This window comes from Eleginops maclovinus, chromosome 11, assembly GCF_036324505.1.
Source record: "Eleginops maclovinus isolate JMC-PN-2008 ecotype Puerto Natales chromosome 11, JC_Emac_rtc_rv5, whole genome shotgun sequence".
NCBI classification, from domain to species: Eukaryota; Metazoa; Chordata; class Actinopteri; order Perciformes; family Eleginopidae; genus Eleginops; species Eleginops maclovinus.
This window is the reverse complement of record NC_086359.1, coordinates 948655-968130: the sequence shown is the minus strand read 5'-3', so window position 1 is coordinate 968130 and position 19476 is coordinate 948655. Positions and strand designations below refer to the sequence as shown.

The 19476-nt window shown below is 40.0% G+C and overlaps 3 protein-coding genes across 3 annotated transcripts in view; 1 reads left to right on the top strand and 2 right to left on the bottom strand.

Moving 5' to 3' along the window:
• ap4m1 (adaptor related protein complex 4 subunit mu 1) overlaps positions 1-1539 on the bottom strand; it is an 8185-nt gene extending 6646 nt beyond the window's left edge. The window contains 3 exon segments of the mRNA XM_063894378.1: positions 486-571; positions 691-752; positions 1215-1539. Coding sequence (XP_063750448.1) covers positions 486-571; positions 691-748 — 144 coding nt within the window. The 5' untranslated portion in view covers positions 749-752; positions 1215-1539.
• Positions 1540-2126: 587 nt separating this feature from the next.
• rbmx2 (RNA binding motif protein X-linked 2) lies at positions 2127-6357 on the top strand. The gene is made up of 6 exons (XM_063894437.1): positions 2127-2220; positions 3381-3496; positions 4054-4105; positions 4180-4309; positions 4911-5109; positions 5217-6357. The coding sequence occupies exons 1-6, from the start codon at positions 2216-2218 to the stop codon at positions 5723-5725; spliced, it is 1011 nt and encodes a 336-aa protein (XP_063750507.1). The 5' UTR covers positions 2127-2215; the 3' UTR covers positions 5726-6357.
• Positions 6358-6540: 183 nt separating this feature from the next.
• Positions 6541-16268, bottom strand: siah2l (seven in absentia homolog 2 (Drosophila)-like). The gene is made up of 3 exons (XM_063895492.1): positions 15728-16268; positions 9967-10146; positions 6541-9793 (listed from the first exon to the last, which is right to left on the bottom strand). The coding sequence occupies exons 1-3, from the start codon at positions 16118-16120 to the stop codon at positions 9422-9424; spliced, it is 945 nt and encodes a 314-aa protein (XP_063751562.1). The 5' UTR covers positions 16121-16268; the 3' UTR covers positions 6541-9421.
• Between the last annotated feature and the right edge of the window lie 3208 nt (positions 16269-19476).

The following is a 19476-nucleotide window of genomic DNA, read 5'->3' as shown; positions in this document are numbered from 1 at the left end:
CGGTGCAAGTCATGCTATCTGCACAATGCTCCCTCTTCCACTGTGTTTATGTATGCATGATTACACACCAAAGCTAACCCTATGTGTGTAACCCTTAAACTGGATTATGATAGGTTACAATCTACAGAGGTCAAAATGTAAATATGTGTTGTAGTAAGAGTTAGAGAAAACATAAACAGGTACAAACAGTATCATGTACATTACAGTTGTGTATAAAGTTTGGTGGTTTACGGCCTCTGATTTGGGTAGAACCGTTTTTTCAAAGTAAAGGTTAACACTGGCTTTTTAAAATAAAGTTGATGCTGTGACGGTGAAAATGTAAGAGGAGTCAATATATCCTTCATTAAAGCCACACACACACACACACACACACACACACACACACACACACACACACACACACACACACACACACACACACACACACACACACACACACACACACACACACACACACACACACACACACACACACACACACTTACCATGACGACAGGAGGTTGGTCTCCGGGCAGCGCAGTCACCTTCTCGTAGAAAACGTTGATGACATCACTTCCTGCTTCCCCGCGGACTGATGCTGAGGTTAAGAGGTTTTAAACAAACAGAAAGTAAAACAGAGAGACTGATATTGAGTTCATCTATTTGTAAAATGTAGTATTTTAGATTGCTAATGAACTGAGGTGAGGATACAGTCTTTGTAGATGAGGTGGTCTCCCTTTGAGGACAGGATGAAGACCTGAGAGATCATCCTGCTGGGACAGAAACACAACGATGACTCCCTCTGTTGGACAAATACAACTCAGTCCTGCTTAGATATATATACACTTATGTATGTGCCTTTTATTTCATTATATTTAAACATGCAGGCAGAGGTGGAAGAAGCACACTCACAATATTAGGTAAAAGTAGTGATACTTAGGTGTAAAAACACTTAGCAGCAATATAGAGCAATAAAGCGCTTCAGGTGTCAATACAGAAGTATAAGCTGCAGGGTTTAGACATATATAGACAAATACAGCTGTAATAAATAGTCAATAAAGACACTTTAAATGAGTCACAACAAGTGTTGAGCTGCTGGGATGAATAATGTAAATCTTATCTGATCTAGGTGAGTAAGGTAGGGGATATTACATTGCCAGTTAATAACATGCGATAAATATCTATAAAATCAAACAGTCTTTGAGTTGCTTTCAGTCCAGTTACTGCTTACTTACCTTCAGTAGATTCACAGTGAAACAGATGAGTTTAACAACACAAAATGCTGTGAAACTGTTTGTTTTTAGCCATAAATGCAGATAAATGCTAATTCACTGCAGCTAACGGTGGTCGGTTAACCGTTAAAGTTAACTATAACGGCCTAATAAAACTATCATAATTCACATGATATCCTAAAATGGTTAATAAGTCAACAATGATTGATTTCTACAGTTAAAATAGTTCAATAAAGCCTTAAAATCACTAAAGTTATATTTAATGTCTGTTGTTCAGCAGCTCTGACAGACTGTCGTTTACTAATCAGGTCAGAGATCATGGCGGGAAATCCACAGCGCCCCCTGCTGCACCGGAAGAGAACAGTACTGCGTTATTTTATATATTTAAGTCAAATAACATTTGTTTTAATTATTTGAATGTTAAATAAACAAAATAAAAAATATTCTGCAACTTTACTACTAATATTCAATTTTTAGGTAATTTATCATACACCTTTTGACTATCTTGTGCAATGATAGAATTGTATTATATTATTATTATTATTATTATTATTATTATTATTATTATTATTATTATCATTGTTATTATTATTATTATTATTATTATTATTATTATTATTATTATTGTTGTTATTATTAATAATGTATGTATTGTTTTGTTTTTTAAATATTATTATGATCTGTTTTTGTTTTTATTACCATTTGTATTATTATCAGAATTATTATTATCATTTAAAGTGTTATCATTATTATTATTTTGCAATTGGAATCATTATTGTTGTTGTATTTTAGTTTTTATATTTTAGTATTATCATTTTTTATGTTGATTTATTTGTTATAATTATAATAAATATTATTTTATTTATAATCATTATAATCATTTTTTTTTTACGCAGCTTGTAGTTCAGTCTTCCATCCAGCAGGCGGCAGCAGTGGGTAGAAGTAACCCGGATGTGTCTCAGAGAATTACCAGCATCGCATCGTTTCTATTCCTCTCATTGAACATGAAGTAAGTCCTACATTTAACATTTAAAGGAGTTTATATCTTATTTTCTGCATTAATGTGGTGTTTTGTACCCCTGATGTATACTTACTAATATCAATAACAATATAATAACATAGGTCTCTACATACGGTCTCGCTGCCGTGCGAAACCCCGTTAAAAAAGCCAATAATTCAGCATCTTGTGTAGGCTACTTTCTGGCGTTCAAACACTTTTAACACAACATTTTAACGTGTATAAATAACTACATGTTTATTAATAATTCGGTGTAGATAAAATTGTTCTTTAGGCCATAATACTTGAGTTTTGTGCCTTTTTGTGCCTTTTGTTATGGCGAAGGATGGTTAGTTTTGATGAAGGAGGATTTGTTTTTCTTTGTTGTTTTTTTGTTTATTTCCATTTCCCGACTTGAGGATATTATTCCAACTTGATTTTCTACAGTTTATGATGATAACCTTTCACTGTGCATTATTAATTCATCATGGAGTTGATTGCCATTGCCAAATCCCGTTAAAAAACCTTACAATTGAACGAGTTTGCTTATTTTTTGGTATTTAAACACATTAGTAAATCAACATTTTTACCTTTACCGAATATATAGAAGCGTGTTTAATAATTCGGCCTAAGTAAAACAGCTCCTCAGTCAATAATATCTGTGTTTTGTGCCTTGTTGTGCCTTTTGTTAAAGCGCATCATGGTTGGTTTTGATGAAGGAGGATTTGTTCTTGTTTGTTGTCTTAGTTTCCCTTAATTTGTGATGTTGTGTTTAGAGTGCATTTCGGGGATTAACAGTAAGCACACAGCCCTCACACATTACACATTAAACACACCATTTAAAACCCATGTATGCACGTTGCCCTAGTTCAATTATAAAGAGGAAATGCATTTAGTCGGAGTGTATCGGCTGCAAAGGACAGCTAGTACAGCATTAAATAAATACATACATTGATTTGTTTCTGGTACATTTAATGCACATCATCAATATTTGCTTTTTTAATTCATACTGATTTAAGACATCTGGCCCATGATTTGACCTGCATTCAAAAGTCAGATTTAAATCTATTTTGTTTTAAGTTTCATGCAATAAATGGCAGATATATCCTCCATATTAAACCAGGATTAGTTTGTGGATATTACTCCGAGGTAAAGCCCTTCTCTGTCTTCAGTCCTCTGACGAAGGTGAAGCTGATCAACGAGCTGAACGACCGCGAAGCGAGTCTCGGGATCAACGAGTCGGTGTCGTGGCACACCGAGTACAAGGACAGCGCCTGGGTGTTTGTGGGTAAATCCAGAGGAGACTCAGATACCAGCCTTAAAATGAGTGATGTCATTTACCCTCAGAAACTGGACAGAAAGGGAGATTCCTATTTTTACTCTTTATTTTATTAACTTTAATGAATTTCTCCTCAATTAATAATAAATACTTAAAGCATTAATTGTTTATATTAAGAAACTATTGTAATGTACATATATTTAAATATGTAATGTTTTGATTTATTAAAGTATTTCCTCTCTGTTAATACAGTACATATTCAGCACCTGTTTATTATCCTTATTATTATTTATTTTTTAATTATTCAAGTACTTTTGTAGTGTCTGTAATCCTCCAGTCCTTCAGTCTTATTTATTGCATTTCTTTAAATAATTAGGTGTGGGGAAATAAATAAGGAAAAAATCTTTAAATTAATAATGATTTTAAAAACTACGTTTTAAAAAATCAATGCAAAAGAAAAGAATATTATTATTATATAATAATAATAATAATAATAATAATAATAATAATAATAACATTTCTATTTTTAACATTTAAAAAACAAACTTCTGTTTTGTTTCCTGCAGGAGGATTTCCATACGAGCTGACAGAAGGAGACATCATATGCGTCTTCTCTCAGTACGTTCATAAACAAACGTTGTTTAAACTTTAAGGTTCTTTAGTTATTAATACTATTAACCTTTCGGTCTCAGGTACGGAGAGATCGTGAACATTAATCTGGTGCGGGACCAGAAGACCGGGAAGTCCAAAGGGTTCTGCTTCATCTGCTTCGAGGACCAGCGCAGCACCATCCTCGCTGTGGACAACTTCAACGGCATCAAGGTGAGGAAACAGATATTTAAAGAGGCTCTGTTCTTCCTTTTGGGATGCTCCCTCTCCTGTAGTTCTATAGGTTTGTGTGCATGTAAATGGTCTGCAAACGCTGAAATCCCTGTGTTCCTCCAGAGGGAGTTTCTTCCTTTTAATTTTCTGAGAAAAGTCAACATTTTGTTAAAAAAAAGTCCAAATCCTGGAAATAATATCAACATTCTGAACAAAGTTAGAAATTCTGAGAAAAAATGTATTGTGGAAAAAAATTCTAAATGATGTGAAAACTGAAAAAGTAAGAATTCTGAAAATGTTTTAATTAAATTTGGAATAAGTCACAATATTGTAAACAAAAATTCAAAAAACTGTAAGGAATACAGTTCCTAAATATGTCGAGAAAAAAAATCCAATTTTCGAGTCAGAATCTAAAAGGAGCCTCAAATTTCGATGAAGAAACTAAACTCTAAATCTGAAAAATATCTAAATTCTGAAAAAAGTGAAAACTGCGAAGATGTCAGAATAACAAAACGGTAGTCCAAATCCTGGGAAAAAGTCTCAATCCTGTGAAGCGCTCCCCCCTCCCGCCTGACATTAGGTGTGTGTGATCGTGTTTCAGATCAAAGGCCGCACAATCCGCGTGGACCACGTCAAAGACTACCGCCCCCCCAAAGACTCGGAGGACATGGATGACATCACAAAGAGTCTGCGGGAGCAAGGCTGTGCCCCTAAATTAGTGGAGGCTCCCCCCCCATCCTCTTCTTCCTCCTCGGAGGAAGAGGAACAGTACCTCATCCCTGTAAAGAAGACCAAAAAAGGTGAGTGAGGTCACTTCCTGTTGATCTTGTATTTCTGTAGTTAAACCTGAAGGTAGCATCTCCCCGGTTCTCTAATGCTGATTGATTTTCATATCTCTACTTTCCAGAAAAGAAAGAGAAGAAGAAGAAGAAGAAGAAAGAGAAGAAGAAGAAGAAGAAGGAGAGGCCCTCCCCCTCCTCTTCTTCTTCTACCCCTCCTCCCCCCGCCGTCAGAGTCAAAGAGGAGAGGGAGGACGCCGCCTACGACAAATACAACCAGACCAACCAGAGGGTGAGGGAGGACGAGAGGAGAGGGGAGGCAGACCGGAGGAGGGAGGGGGAGAGAGAGGGGGAAAGAAGAAGAGAGGGAGACAGGGAGAGAGAGGACGAGAGGATGAGGAACCGGGACAGGGAGGGAGAGAGAGGGGGAGACAGGAGGAGGGAGGGCGAGAGAGAACACGAATTGAAGAGGGAGTTCAGTCGCGAGCGAGAAAATGACAGAAGAAGAGAGACGGAGAGGGTGAGGGAGGGAGACAGGAGGAGGGAGGGGGACAGAGAGAGAGAGTGGGAGAGAAGAAGAGAGACGGACCGCAACAGAGAGAACGAGAGAAGAAGAGAGGACCGACGTAAACACTGAAGACGAGATGGGGGAAAGTACGGAAGAGAATCTGAATAATAAATGAGAATAGTACTGGTCGTTCTTTCCCCCGGGTTTAGGACTTCAGTACAGCTTTGAAAAATATCTTTCCTTTTGCAAATATTAGTTTTGTAAATTTGTCTAAAAATAGTAAAAGTGTGAACATGTTTAGTTTTTTTCTCCAGGATATTTCTATAAATTCAGAGGAAAAATGTCTAATCTGTTTAAATGCTTCTGACGGTGAAACTGTTCTTTTCATTTTGGTCAAGATTATTTTTGTACATTTATCCTCCGTTAGATTTGTTGTGCTGTTATTAAAGCATGAACACAGGGAGAGAATAATTGTGTTTTCATTTGACTCTCTAGGCTCCCGTACCCCTAGGGTTTCTTCATGTTGTTCCCAGCTGAAGCTCTAACGTCGCCCGCTAGAGGGCGCAGTGTTCATCACACACAGTTCCATTCAGTTATCTCACTGTGTGTAACACATAGACTGTATATACAGTCTATGGTGTAACATGACTGATTCCATGCAGTTATACATTAATATCCTCTCTTCAGTCTCAATGTTGAAGTTAAATGTTGTTTTCTCTCAGTTTTTGTAATAAAAGAAAAAGTGTCTTCACCTGTTTTAATTAGGTTTTAAATGACTAATATTTAAATCAACATGGTGTTTTATTATTATATCAAATATATTATTATTATATAGATTTTCAGAAAACAAGTCAGAATTCTGAGATTTTAGTCAAATGAGAATTTTAATAGAAAAAGGTCGGAACAGGTGGAAGAATTGAGTAAAGCTCAGATTCACACAGAACTCAAACTGCAACCGTTTATTATGAAACATCACAGAAACACTGAACAGATCAAATGTTAATAACCTCGCATCATCAGAAGAGAAACTCATCTTTATATTTATTATCCCAGAAAAGAGCTTACACAAGTTATTTTGATCAGGTAGAAGAGTTATAGCTAATGTAAACATCTCAAATAAATGTAACTAAAGGGTTATATTTTAATTGCAGTTAATTGATGGACTATTATTTACCAAATTCAGATTTAAATGCTGAATGTTTCTTTAGCTTTAAGTCATTGTATAGCTCCTGAAAGCAGCAGCAGAGTTTGAAGCTCTGTGATTGGATGTTTTCTTAGTGAAGTGAATTCTGGGAGTCGTAGTTTTATTTTAGTTCTTAGTTTTAAGTGCACAGGTTTCTTTAAGCTTTGACTTAATATTAAAAAGAATCAGATAAACGCAGTGATGACCGGACATCTGACCCCATCTCCATATCTCTGGGCTCAGTAAACCCTTTCTGACCCACAGAGAGATTGTTTCCACTTTAACATTTTGGTTGGAGGGCGCACGCCCCCAGTAAGAGCAGAGACCCTGATACTGGTTTAGACTGACCCCTGCTCAAATAATACAGAAATGTGGAAAAATGATCATTTTTGGAGTTTGTATTTTCATGAATAAGAACGGATTTCCAGCAGCAGCAGAATTAACAACATCAGAAACATGAAAGAAATTAAAGACATCTGTACATCGATATCGAACACAAACACAATAAACGTCGCAGTCTCTTCGTTTTTATAAAATATAATGTCGTCTTAACTTCATTTACAATATTTTAAAACATCTGGTAGAAAGTCTGCGGGATGTGAAGTGGAGGCGATTATCAGAGAGAGAGCGGTGTTTCCTCTGGGTTTATATTCTCATTTAAGTATTACTAATCCATTAAGATGTAACGGAGCAATAGTTACATTTTATTTGTCTACAATTTTAACACAAACGGCAAACATCTCCCATCCAATTAAGACAGTAATCAGTAACTTAGCGACCTCATTGGCTGAGCTACACCTGAATAGTTGTGATTAAGTTTTCCAGATTACAGCAGGAACAAGAAAAAGCACGTTTCTATTATTCAACCCAAAGTGGAGCTTCTTCAGTTTCAGTTTGAGTATGATCCGGTTTTTATCAGATTTGATTTCTTTCTGAATATTTTGTTTCTCAACAAATAGAATATGAAGATGTTTATTACCAAATATCTGTTCCTATTATTTAACCCCAAGTGAAGCTTCATAAACTATTACCACTTTTTTGATAGTGTAACCTTTATTACCCACTGAATCACATTTCCCTCATTAACTGTTTAAGGAAACGTTTAGTTTTTTTAAGTATTCCTTATTCTTCAGAGCAAACTCAAATGTGTGTTCCTCATATATTTTCCAAATGATTCTGAAACGTACTTTTCAGCACATTCCTCAAATTATTTAGATTTTTTTTCAACAATAGTAAGAAACATTCATTTTACATATCTATGAATTAGCTCATACATGAACCACTCTCTTCTCCAAATCGACAGGAACCGATCCATGCACCAGGTCGCTTCTTATAAGACTGAATCAAACATCCTTTATATCTGGACCCCCGAAGACCTTTACATATTCTCCAAACGGTCCTGAATACAGTCTCTGGGCAGACGTGTTGCTTCTGAATGTGGAGTTAACATGTTTCCAGAATAAGACCTCTGACTTCAAACCCGTGTTTTATGGCGTGTTAAACTCAGAGGAAACCCGGCGAGGTTACAGATGTTTCTGAGGTATCATCTGACGGCTCCTCTTCTGCTCCGCGGCTACAAAAGGTTTACAGAGACCAGGAATGTGTTTTATTTGTACCCATAAAGAGGAAACCGTCCGTCCGTCAGTGTTTAGATTCAGGAGGAAGAGGAGGAGGAAGAGGTTGGTAGAAAAGTTAAGGCGCTGTCGGCTGAAACAGAGTCTCTGTTTTCATCTGAGAATAAAGAAGATCTGAGGATTCATCACCGAGTCAAACGTCCCTCTGATGAACGTGTTCACATTATTCTGCCTCACTTTTAATATTTCACACTTCAGCTCTAATTTTGGGACTTTTACTTTGAAAACTGGCCCGTTATAAATCGTTTAAAACACGTTGAATAAAATCCAGATCACATGGGTTAGTTTTTATGGGTCATACAGAGCAGGAGGACATGGTACAGAAAAAAGATTTCTCTGGTCGGGAAAATACGGAGGACGAAAGCTGCCAAAATAAACAACAACATAAATTACTTGTCAAGTAAATATGCCAAATAAAATGTACTAAAAATAATAACAAATAAAAAGTGACATTTAATATTTATCTTTTCATTTCCTCCTTTTTTTATTTCATTCTTTTTTTTATTTTGGCATTTAAATGTTATTATCTGAAAATGTATTTATCTATTTTAAAGTATTTCTCCCAGGAGTATTTACCCAAACTGACGGTAAAAGACAAAAATAATGCAAATAAAATAAGATAAAAACATTTAAATACTAAAAATAAAACTGAGATATTAACTTATCATATTTCATCCATTAATCCTTTGTTGCAGGAATATTCTCTATCGTTTTTTATACATTCAATGGCATTTTACAACTTTATAAAATCCGTATTCATTTGTATTTTTGGCAGCTCTCTCCCTCATCAAACAGATATTCTGCACTGAGCTTCAGCTGGTATAATTCTGCAGCTCTGATGAAATCATCCAGTCTTTATGGAGCGACGCTCTCAGTCTGCGGAGAATATTGTGAACACGGGAAAAAAACGTTCGCGTTCTTCGAAGGCGTTCCGACTAAGCGTCCGTCGTGAGGAACGCCCTACAGTCCGAGGTCTGTCTCGATCAAATCGTCTCTACAGTTTTTACCTCAGCACATGGAGATGGTGACGTTGATGCCCAGGTTCCCGTTGTCGGCGAACAGGTGAGCGATGGACGTGTCGAACACCAGGCAGTCGCTGTTCATGATGGCGGCCGCCACGCCGTCGTGGATGGAGCGCGGCGTGGCCTCCCAGGTGAGCCGCCGCCGGTTCCCGTTGAGCTCCAGCCGGTAGGCGAAGTTCTCGGCCTGCTTGCGGGTGCCGATGAGGAGGACGACGGCGAAGAACTGCTGGTGGCCCTCGTACTTCTCCTGCTTCTCCAGCACCAGCATGAAGTGGTGGCTGAAGCACGACTGCATCATCACCCAGTCCACGGCGCCCGGCAGGTTGATGTCTGTCGCCAGGAACACAATGTCCTCGCCCTGCGGACACGGACACACACACACACACACACACACACATCAGTGTTGTGATGAAGTTCAGTCGTCTCATTGACACATCGGGTGTGTGTGTGTGTGTGTGTGTGTGTGTGTGTGTGTGTGTGTGTGTGTGTGTGTGTGTGTGTGTGTGTGTGTGTGTGTGTGTGTGTGTGTACCTGCAGTGTGGTGATGGACTTGTGAGCGTGCATCAGGTGGGGCATCACGGCCTCCAGCGCTCCGTGCCACTTGCAGGTGGCCCCGGGACAGGGACAGGTGTACGGCCTGAACTCACACACCTCCTCGTGCTCCGGCTTCTCGCTGTGGTGCAGAGAGAGCAGGCAGCCGGCCGATGCAAACTGGGGGGGGGGAACAACAGGTACAATCAGCTGCAGGTAGTGTAGGCAGGTTATGCATCATGATGAATAATTCACTTGTTATTAATGTAAACTATCCAGATCCTATTAATGTATCTATGGTTTCAGATTTCTGCTCAAACACTAAGAGAAGCTGCTGAAGGTCACAGAGAGGATCCCGATGGTGTCCCAGGACAGGTACTGAGAGACTGCAGACCAGCTGGCAGGGGTCTTCACCAAGATCTTTAACCAGTCTCTCTCCCAGGCCGTCGTTCCATCTTGCCTGAAGACCTCCACAGTCATCCCAGTACCGAAGAAGAACACCATCAGCTGCCTGAAGGACTACGGACCAGTTGCACTCACCACCATGAACTAGGGCTGCACAATTAATCAAATTTAACTTTTTTCCTCAAATTATTCAGACTTTTGTTCAAGAAATTTAAGTTTTTACAGATCAAATGATTCAATGTCCATCACTACTTCACAGAGACAAAAATACCTGATGAATATTACCTTAATGACAAAGACAGCACAGGAAGTCCAAAACCCCAAATAATATATGGACCTTTTTAAAAACAGCACACTCAATGAGTTGTGAGGTGTGTGTGTGTGTGTGTGTGTGTGTGTGTGTTTGTGTGTGTGTGTGCCCTGCTCGCTGCCTTGCAGGAGGTTCACTGTTTGTCTGATTAAATATTCAACAGCTTCAGGAAACAGCGAGCAGCAGCTTCCTGAAAAACATCCAGCTGCTGCAAGGAGAGAAACACACTCACATTTAACAAAGACCTTTAAAACACCCGACCCTACAAACTGAAACCCACCGCGATCAATACCAGTCAGGCTTAGTGTGTGTGTGTGTGTGTGTGTGTGTGTGTGTGTGTGTGTGTGTGTGTGTGTAAATGGATTAGAGGTAAAAGGATTCCTCCATTGTGCTTCATTTTTCATCAGGAGAGTTTCAGAGTGTGTGTCAGATCGATGCTGAACCGTCGCACCGTACAGTAGGAAAGCTGTCTCTGCCGTCTGCCAGACATCTGACACCATCTCATATCTCTGGACTCAGTAAACCCTTTCTGACCCACAGAGAGATTGTTTTCTGGCAGCACTTTAACATTTTAAGGGGAAAATCTGCATTTTGGTTTGAGGGCGCACGCCGACATGGAAACGCACCGAGAGCCTGATGGACTCTTTCTTTAGCGCAACACCAATCAGATCCTCTGAAGCAGCAGTGCATGGTTTCCTGCCGGACTCACCTGGTTGCCCGTCAGCGGTTTGCTGCGTCCGACCAGTCGGCCGCCCCTGACCTCTGACCCCTGCTGCTGTCCGGTGTTAGCCGTTAGCCCCGCAGCGCTAGCTGCCGCAGCGACGCCGTGGTGACGGTGAAAACCGAGCAGACAGCGCCACTGAGCCAGCTCCCTGAGGAGAGGCAGGCAGGAGGCCGGGCACAGCATCACACACACTGCACACACACACACACATACACACACACACACACACACACACAGGCCTGGATTACTTACAAACTCTGAGTCCACAAGCGTCTGTTAGCACCTGTTAAGCTGTGATCAGACTACAGATACCTGGTTACCAAGTTGAAGCCAAACCCGGATAGTCACTGTAATTGGTTAATGATGAAAATAGTTTGGACGCAGTAAACACACCGTTTACCGGAACGAATCCCATAACTTTCCTGCAACACGGCATCGTTAGCAACACATTAGCTTGGAAACTAGATAAATGAAGTTTATTTATTTTTTAATGTGTTGTTTCTCTTTCCGTGAGTAGAACATAATAAAGGTTCCACTGCCCAAACTCTGCTGCAGTTACAGGATGCTGAAGACTTTGCATCATCACTGTACATCTGTGTGGAAATCTGCAGGAGGGCGAGGCGAAGATAGCAGTTAACTGTTAGTCAGTCGGTTTAGCCAGGTTTCATCGAGTTCCTTTATGGTGCACCTTCAGTCAAAAATAATATAAGGCAAGAGGTCAATTCTAACGTTAATCGTGATGTGTTCAAGCTGTAAAAACATCTGGATTTAATCGAGCTTTGAGTCATTTATGCTAACGGTGATGAAGAGGAGTGTTCTGTAGTGGATTGATGGGATTAAACTGGTACAGAAAGCTGTTGAATTCCACTGGTTTTATCGAATATAGCGACGTCTCTGCTCGGAGCTACATGTTTGTGTCCCTGATCCAGGGTCAGATTTCCAGGATGTCTCTGTCTTTTTGTCCCTCTCTGCTCTCCGTATGAACAGCAGCTGTTCGGACTGCAGGAACACGTGGAGATCCGATATCAGAGATTAAACCTCCGCTGTCTGACCGCAAAACACATCCAGTCACATGTGGAGATAAATCCCGTTCACACCGACTCACTCCAGGACAGGAGGAAAAACCATACGGGCTTTTTATTATAGTCAATCAAAACCCTAGCTCTGGTTCCATCTGAAGCAGAAATGATGTTTAATTAACTCTGAATTATGCTATTAATTAATTAAGGCTGGGCAATATAAAAACATATCAGGTTTATCGCCACGTAAATATTTGACGAACAAGGAATTTGATTTGGTGTAAAGTTGAATAAATAAGACAAATTAAATTGGCAAAAAATACAAAATATGAAAGAATATAATTATTGAAATATAATTAAAAAATGAAAAATAAATCAACAATATAATAAATATTATTTATTTAAAAGATGCTTATTTTGCATGCCTTTATTTAATACATTAGAAAATATTATTCATTTATTAACTATTTATCAAACAAAAAAAGGCTTTTTATTATACATTACATTTGTCAGGAAACACGCTTTAGTGATAGAAATCCTAATCCAGATGTAAGCATATACATATTGCCCAGCGCTATGATAGATGACATAGATAAACAGAAATATAGCTTTAAAAACCAGGAAACGTTTATACTGAAATATGAAAGATATAACACCATATCTGGTCTCAAATCAGGATTCATGTCTTTTTAACAAACTGCTCTGTTTTACATCACAGAAGAGGGAACATCACGGACAGGACCAAACCTGCAATATGTTTTGGACATTTTTCATTATTTCTAATCAATTAACGGAGGAATGATTGGGAGAAGAATCAATAACCGTGACAACAGCTGACCCTGGTTATAGGATACAGTTGACTTTACACAACTAAAGTCCTTCAGTGTTCCTGCAGCTGTTTGGACTATCCATCATCAGAGAACACTCTAAGAGGATGTGTTGAGACGTCCAGATGTATTCACTTCAATGTGAAATAAAACCAGAGAGAAGCAAAACACACTTTCAATTTCTGCAGGAGCACATTAAACACCATTCCATATCTCAATGACGCGCGAGGAATCTATTACTGGAAGCTCTAAAATCAAGTGTTTAAGATACTAAAAATATCAATAACAACAACAACAAATACATAATCAATCAGCACACACACACACACACACACACACACACACACACGTACCAGCAGTAATGCAGCCCGCTCTCCCTCTCTCTCTCTCTCTCTCCTGCTGCAGCAGAAGAAGAAGAACGGAAAAAAAACTGTTTTCTTCTTCTGTGGTCACGAGACCAGGCACCGAGACACACACACACACACACACACACACACACACACACACACACACACACACACTGAGCTGTTAGTCCGACTGTCCGACCTAGCAACCGGCGACACACACACTCTGCTGTCAGTGAACGTCTAGTGGAGAAAACATTCAGCAACACGGAGACACACACACACACACACACACAGAGAGTGGGGGCGGGGAGAAAGAAAGCAGAGAGAGAGAATAAAGGGGGAGTATCGCTCCTCCTCCTCCCAGCATCTGTCCACCACCCCCCCCCACACACACACACAGTAGTTCTCCTCTGCGGTGTTTACATCACATGATGTACGTGTGTGTGTGTGTGTGTGTGTGTGTGTGTGTGTGTGTGTGTGTGTGTGTGTATATTCCCTCATGACCTTCATTTTCTTTATAACACTGTTCAGAACAAACGCAGAGTATTTTTAAATAATATGAATGTGTAATCATTGAAACAGAAACGCCTCCATTGGACTCCTCTGTTTACCTCCTGATCATGATGACATCACTACGGAACACTCACGCTCCTACTGGCTAGCACTCCTACACATTGTACGTGGTAGGCTAAGGGGCGGGATATCTCTCAGCTGGTTGACCAATCTCCACAGAGCCGGACAGCTAACCAATCAGAGCAGACTGGGCTCTGGTTTTAGACAGAGGGTGAACAGAGGTGCTGCAGAACAGGCAGTATGAGAATGACCACACACACACACACACACACACACACACACACACACACACACACACACACACACACAATAACTGTTGATGTGATCCATTTTCTATGTTTGGAAACTGAATATCTTTAGGTTTAGTCTGAATAAGACATTTGAACACCGCCGCGCTGGCCTCGAGAAACTGTAATTGAATTGATATTTTGTGAGTAAATGATTGATGCAGAACTTATAGCATCCTCAGTAACCTTCAGGGAAGTACGAGGTATTAAACTTTGAACACTATAATCACTACTAATACTGATCAGCTCTTTATCTCGTGTTAATATTCCTCCACACACACAGGTCTTATTCGTTTGGTCCCTGGCGTATAAAGGCTACGGTCTCGCCTCTTCTTACTGTCGGCGCCCTCAAACCAAAATGCAGATTTCCCCCGTTGAATGTTAAAGTGATGCCAGAAAACAATCTTCCTGTTGGTTTGAAGCGGTGCTTTTGTGGGAGTCTTGGTGCAGGAACTCAGTGTCACAGAGCAGTCTTTAAATCAACCAATCAAGCCTTAAATGTTTCTGTGTGTGTTCTCGCTCTCGTTCCTCTCGCTGCTCATCTTTCAGCCTCAGACGCTCACTTCAACTTTAATGTGTAACACAATCAGAGCCGTTTATCTGACTGATCCGGCTCTCTCACACACACTGTGCATCGTTAGGATCTTTAAATGACTGCTTATGGATGCATTTATCAATGTGCTGTGTTAATGAGCTCCACGATGACATTGGAGGGCAGGTCTGTGTACCAGCCGTGGGAGTGGTGTAATGGTCAACTATACTGGAACATGTCCAAGAAAAAAAACTGTTAACTCTATGAGAAATCGAGCCTTACGGCGGGCTAACTTTTCAGAGGAACAGTCTGTATACATCTTTAATTTGATTGCATAGTGAACATTCCAGATAAATAATTATAAGCTAATAATAATTCCATGTAAATAAACACATATTACAAATACCAGCATTCACTTGCTGAGAAAAATCCAGCAGTGGTTTAAAACATGTCCACAAATCAAAATAAAATAAGTCATAATAAATAAATGAATAATAAATAATAATTTAGAATAATAAAACTGATAACTATGCTAAGAAACACTTATACTAAAACTACCCGTTAAAAAAATAAAATAATACTTTAGACAGACTGCAACTGAAGGTTTGTTTTGGTTCTGTATGGAGTCCCCTGACGTCACAGTACGCACACACACGAACCTGTGTCGCAGAATGAGGAAGTTGAGAGTGTGTGAGTGTGTGCCTCCAGCGCTTGTGTTTCCCCCCGTTTTCGCTCACCTTGCAGGGGAAAGGCAGAGTGGACGCCACCTTCTCCATGGCCAGGTTCCGGATGCTGGGGCTGAGCGGGCCGCGGCAGGTCGGGCAGCAGCTCAGCTTCTGGCGGCACGCGTTACACACCAGGTGACCCGCCTGGCACTGCAGGATGGGCGGCAGCACGTAGTCGAAGCACACCGGGCACTCGAACAGCGCGGTGAGCTCCGGGGACTGGAGGCCCCCCAAGGTGAGGGAAGGGGCGGCAGACCCCGGCCCGGGCAAGGAGCTCACGCCGGCAGCCGCTGCAGCGGCGGCGGCTACCGCTGCAGCGGCAGAAGCCGCAGCAGCGCCTCCAGATCCTCCGTGCTTCACTGCGCCCGGTTTACCGCCTCCCCCCTCTGAGGACGGGCGGCTCATGGCTCCCAGCTGCGGTCTGTTTCCCCGAAAAGAGCCACGGTGATCTAGTGTTTACTACCGGACTGTTTACTCCCGGAGCTCTGCTGCTGGACCCCGGAGACACATCCTCTTCTTTTTTCGGTGTTATGGCGGATCGCATCCAGAGTCAAAGGCGCATTACCGCCTCCTACTGTATTGGAGTATGGACCAGAAATATCTACCCCAAAATAGAACATATTTTGGAATGGTCTTTTGGTCTTAAATAATAGTCACAATATATATGTTTTATATTTGCTTTTATTTTTCCATTTTATATTTTTAATTCATATTGTAATTGTATTTTTTTTATATTTCTTTGTCGGATTTTAATATTTATTTTTAAAATTAACTTTTCTCTCTATTTTTACATTTTTGCTGACATTTTTCACATTTTCCAAAAAATGTTTCCACCACATGGCGTCTACCAGTTTGTGAGTGCCTGAAACACGCACGCTCTGATTGGATGCCGCTAAGCAGAGTGACAGGTTGCTAAGCCAATCAGAGAGCGGAGTCCTGTCATTACGTAATTCCTCGAAATGAAGGACCATAATAATTAAAGTATAATACATTTAGACCTTTTGATGGATATTCTATATATCTATACATATTTCTACTGTTCATGTGTGCATATATTTACTGTGTACGTTTATTTATGTGTTTGTTTTAACTTCAATAAATGACAATCTTTGAGAATTATAGTTACAGTGTTTTTTCTTCTTTGTTTCAACCTATCAATGCTTCACTCAATTAAAGTTGAGGGGGAAAATAATGGTTTATTTTTAAGGGATTATAATCAGTAATATCTCATTTTATTATCCTTTATTTTTGTTGAAAACTAACGAAGATGTACCTGAGGCGCCTCTCAGTGGAGGTTCAGGTGTAACTACATCCTGCCTCTTTAATTCTCATTTAACAGCCTCAGAAGGAAATGTCACATACCTTATATAGTTCACATTTACATTATAATTCATATGATTATGAACAATTATCCACTTGTGGTTCCAGGGTATGTTTTCATCTATTTATGAATCTTTTATTTGGTGTGTTTAAATTAGAAAGACTCAAATCTGCTGGTTAGAGAACCAGGATAACATCATTTAAAACCAAACACGAAGAGGAATAACTAATATAATAAAACAAAATACAAGCATTATAATAAAGTCAAATATCTAGTGGTTCAGGGTGGGGGAAATTTCACTACAACAACAACAACAACAATAACAACAATAATAATAATAGTAATAATGATAATGATACTTCAGTAAACACTTCAGTAATAAACCACCTGATGAGAGAACAATTCATCAAAGAGAAGATTTGGCTTCAGCTGTGTTTGAAGGGTGTTTCAATGTCGGCCAGATTCCCCGGCACTGCACCAATAAACCTGAGAGGCTTTATGTTTATTAAACTCAGAAACTGAGAGTGATGTTCACAATGAGTGTGCTCAAAATATGGTGCATTTATTTGTGCAGAGGATCCATGACTGTTTAAATGGTTGTTGTTTACAATAATAACTCTTTGGCAAACAACTAATTTAATATAACAGATTTAATATGCATACAGCTTGAGGTCGACTATAACAGGAACAGGATTTGAATAATTAATATCCACAAGCCGTTTGATATTTGTCGTAGTCCCAAGAGGTTAATCCCTTGTCGCACCGATAGCCAACATGCTATGAGATTAGCTCCTTTAGCTGCTCCCAGTGTCCCTGTGTTCTCAGAGTTTGGCTCCAGAACTGGTTTCTGTTGGCCGGGCCACCTGAAAGCCTTTTATTTCCAGCAGGAATTAAAGAACTGGTGAACAGACAGCAGCGTCCCAGATCAATTAACCTTCAGACGCCTTCAAGTGCTCTCAACAAAAGATGGCAGAAAAGAAAGAGCCGGCCGAGAGTCGGAGCTTGAGAGGAGCTCTCAGATATTCCTGCAGCTTCACAGAAAAGTGATTTTGAAAGTGGTTCATTATAATGTTTTCTGTTATTAAAACCTCTCCGATGATCGGCTTCATGTCCAAATTAAACACAGAGACGCAGGACTCAGTTGATAAGCTCCACAAATCTGAAACACACTGCAAGAAATCCTCAGATCTCTCTTTTTATGTCTTATGGAGTTAACTTTATGGAAGCATCACATCTCATCCAGGCATTTCCCAGTGCTAAACAGTCTGTACTCATACAGCTCTACATCAGGGCTCCTTGACCCCTCAAAGCTTCACATACCACAAGTCATTCATCCATTCACACCTCATTCATGCAGAGCAGCACACCTAGCTCTAGGGAAGCTAACACTCACACACACTCACACACACACTGGAGCACCTCAGGGTTCAGGATCTTGCCCAAGGGCTGGGATCCAACCAACAACCTACTGGTTCTACGACGATGCACTCCCTCTCAGCCACAGTCGTCCTGAAATAGAATAGGACAGGTATAAAACACACTTCCTGTTTCCTGGTTATCGCTGAGATCTGACACATTTTGTATTTGTGAGTTTTTAAAACCAATTAAGCAAATTAAACCCTTTCTGAAGAGAACAAGAAGAGACTTGACTCCTTGACTTCATCACCGCGGCGCTGTCATCCAATTTATTTCCTTCTAATCCGATAATCTCCTCTTCACGTCCTCACTCTACCTTCCAGTATTTATCACTCATTCATCTGCAGGGTTCACTGAGAGATCACATGGCTCACAGGTCAGGTAATAACAGAGGTACTCAGATCATGAGTAAAAGTACAAGTACTCAGATCTTGAGTAAAAGTACAAGTACTCAGATCTTGAGTAAAAGTACAAGTACTCAGATCATGAGTAAAAGTACAAGTACTCAGATCTTGAGTAAAAGTACAAGTACTCAGATCTAACTGCGTACGTTTCACTGATGGAGAGTACATATACTCAACTAATACTTCATTTGAGTATTTCCATTTATTCTTTACACTGCCTGAAATTTATTTGATCACTAACAAGTTGAATTGTGTATAAGCTGATATGGGATGATTCTATTAATCTACAAAGTATTTCAAGTCTCTAAATGTGTCAGCCACTGTTAGCCTACCGGCTGCTAAACGCACTTTATATCGAACCTCAGGGGGCGTTCCAGTTGAAATTTTAGACTGGGAACTCAGATACCTCCACTTCCCAGTACAACTGGAACGCATCTTAGCTTAGTGTGATAGCATGCTAACATTTACCAGTTCAGAAACACAGAGGAATATCATACGTTCTGTCAAAGTGTTGGAGGCTTTAAGTTGACCGTGTGAACCTACAGGACTCGCCATGATTCAACATCTAAGGAAGAGGACAGTCAACGCTCTCCATTAAGTGGTTGTGGAGATATTATGGT

What these genes read in the sequence shown, in the direction of transcription:
- rbmx2 (XM_063894437.1), top strand. An exon ending in CAGCGCCTGGGTGTTTGTGG is followed by an intron (nt 3,497 to 4,053) that starts GTAAATCCAGAG and finishes TGTTTCCTGCAG; the next exon opens with GAGGATTTCCATACGAGCTG. An exon ending in TGTAAAGAAGACCAAAAAAG is followed by an intron (nt 5,110 to 5,216) that starts GTGAGTGAGGTC and finishes TCTACTTTCCAG; the next exon opens with AAAAGAAAGAGAAGAAGAAG.
- siah2l (XM_063895492.1), bottom strand. Translation starts at nt 16,120, where the DNA reads ATGAGCCGCCCGTCCTCAGAGGGGGGAGGCGGTAAACCGGGCGCAGTG. An exon ending in CTCTGCCTTTCCCCTGCAAG is followed by an intron (nt 10,147 to 15,727) that starts GTGAGCGAAAAC and finishes CCCCCCCCCCAG; the next exon opens with TTTGCATCGGCCGGCTGCCT. An exon ending in AGTCCATCACCACACTGCAG is followed by an intron (nt 9,794 to 9,966) that starts GTACACACACAC and finishes CCGTGTCCGCAG; the next exon opens with GGCGAGGACATTGTGTTCCT.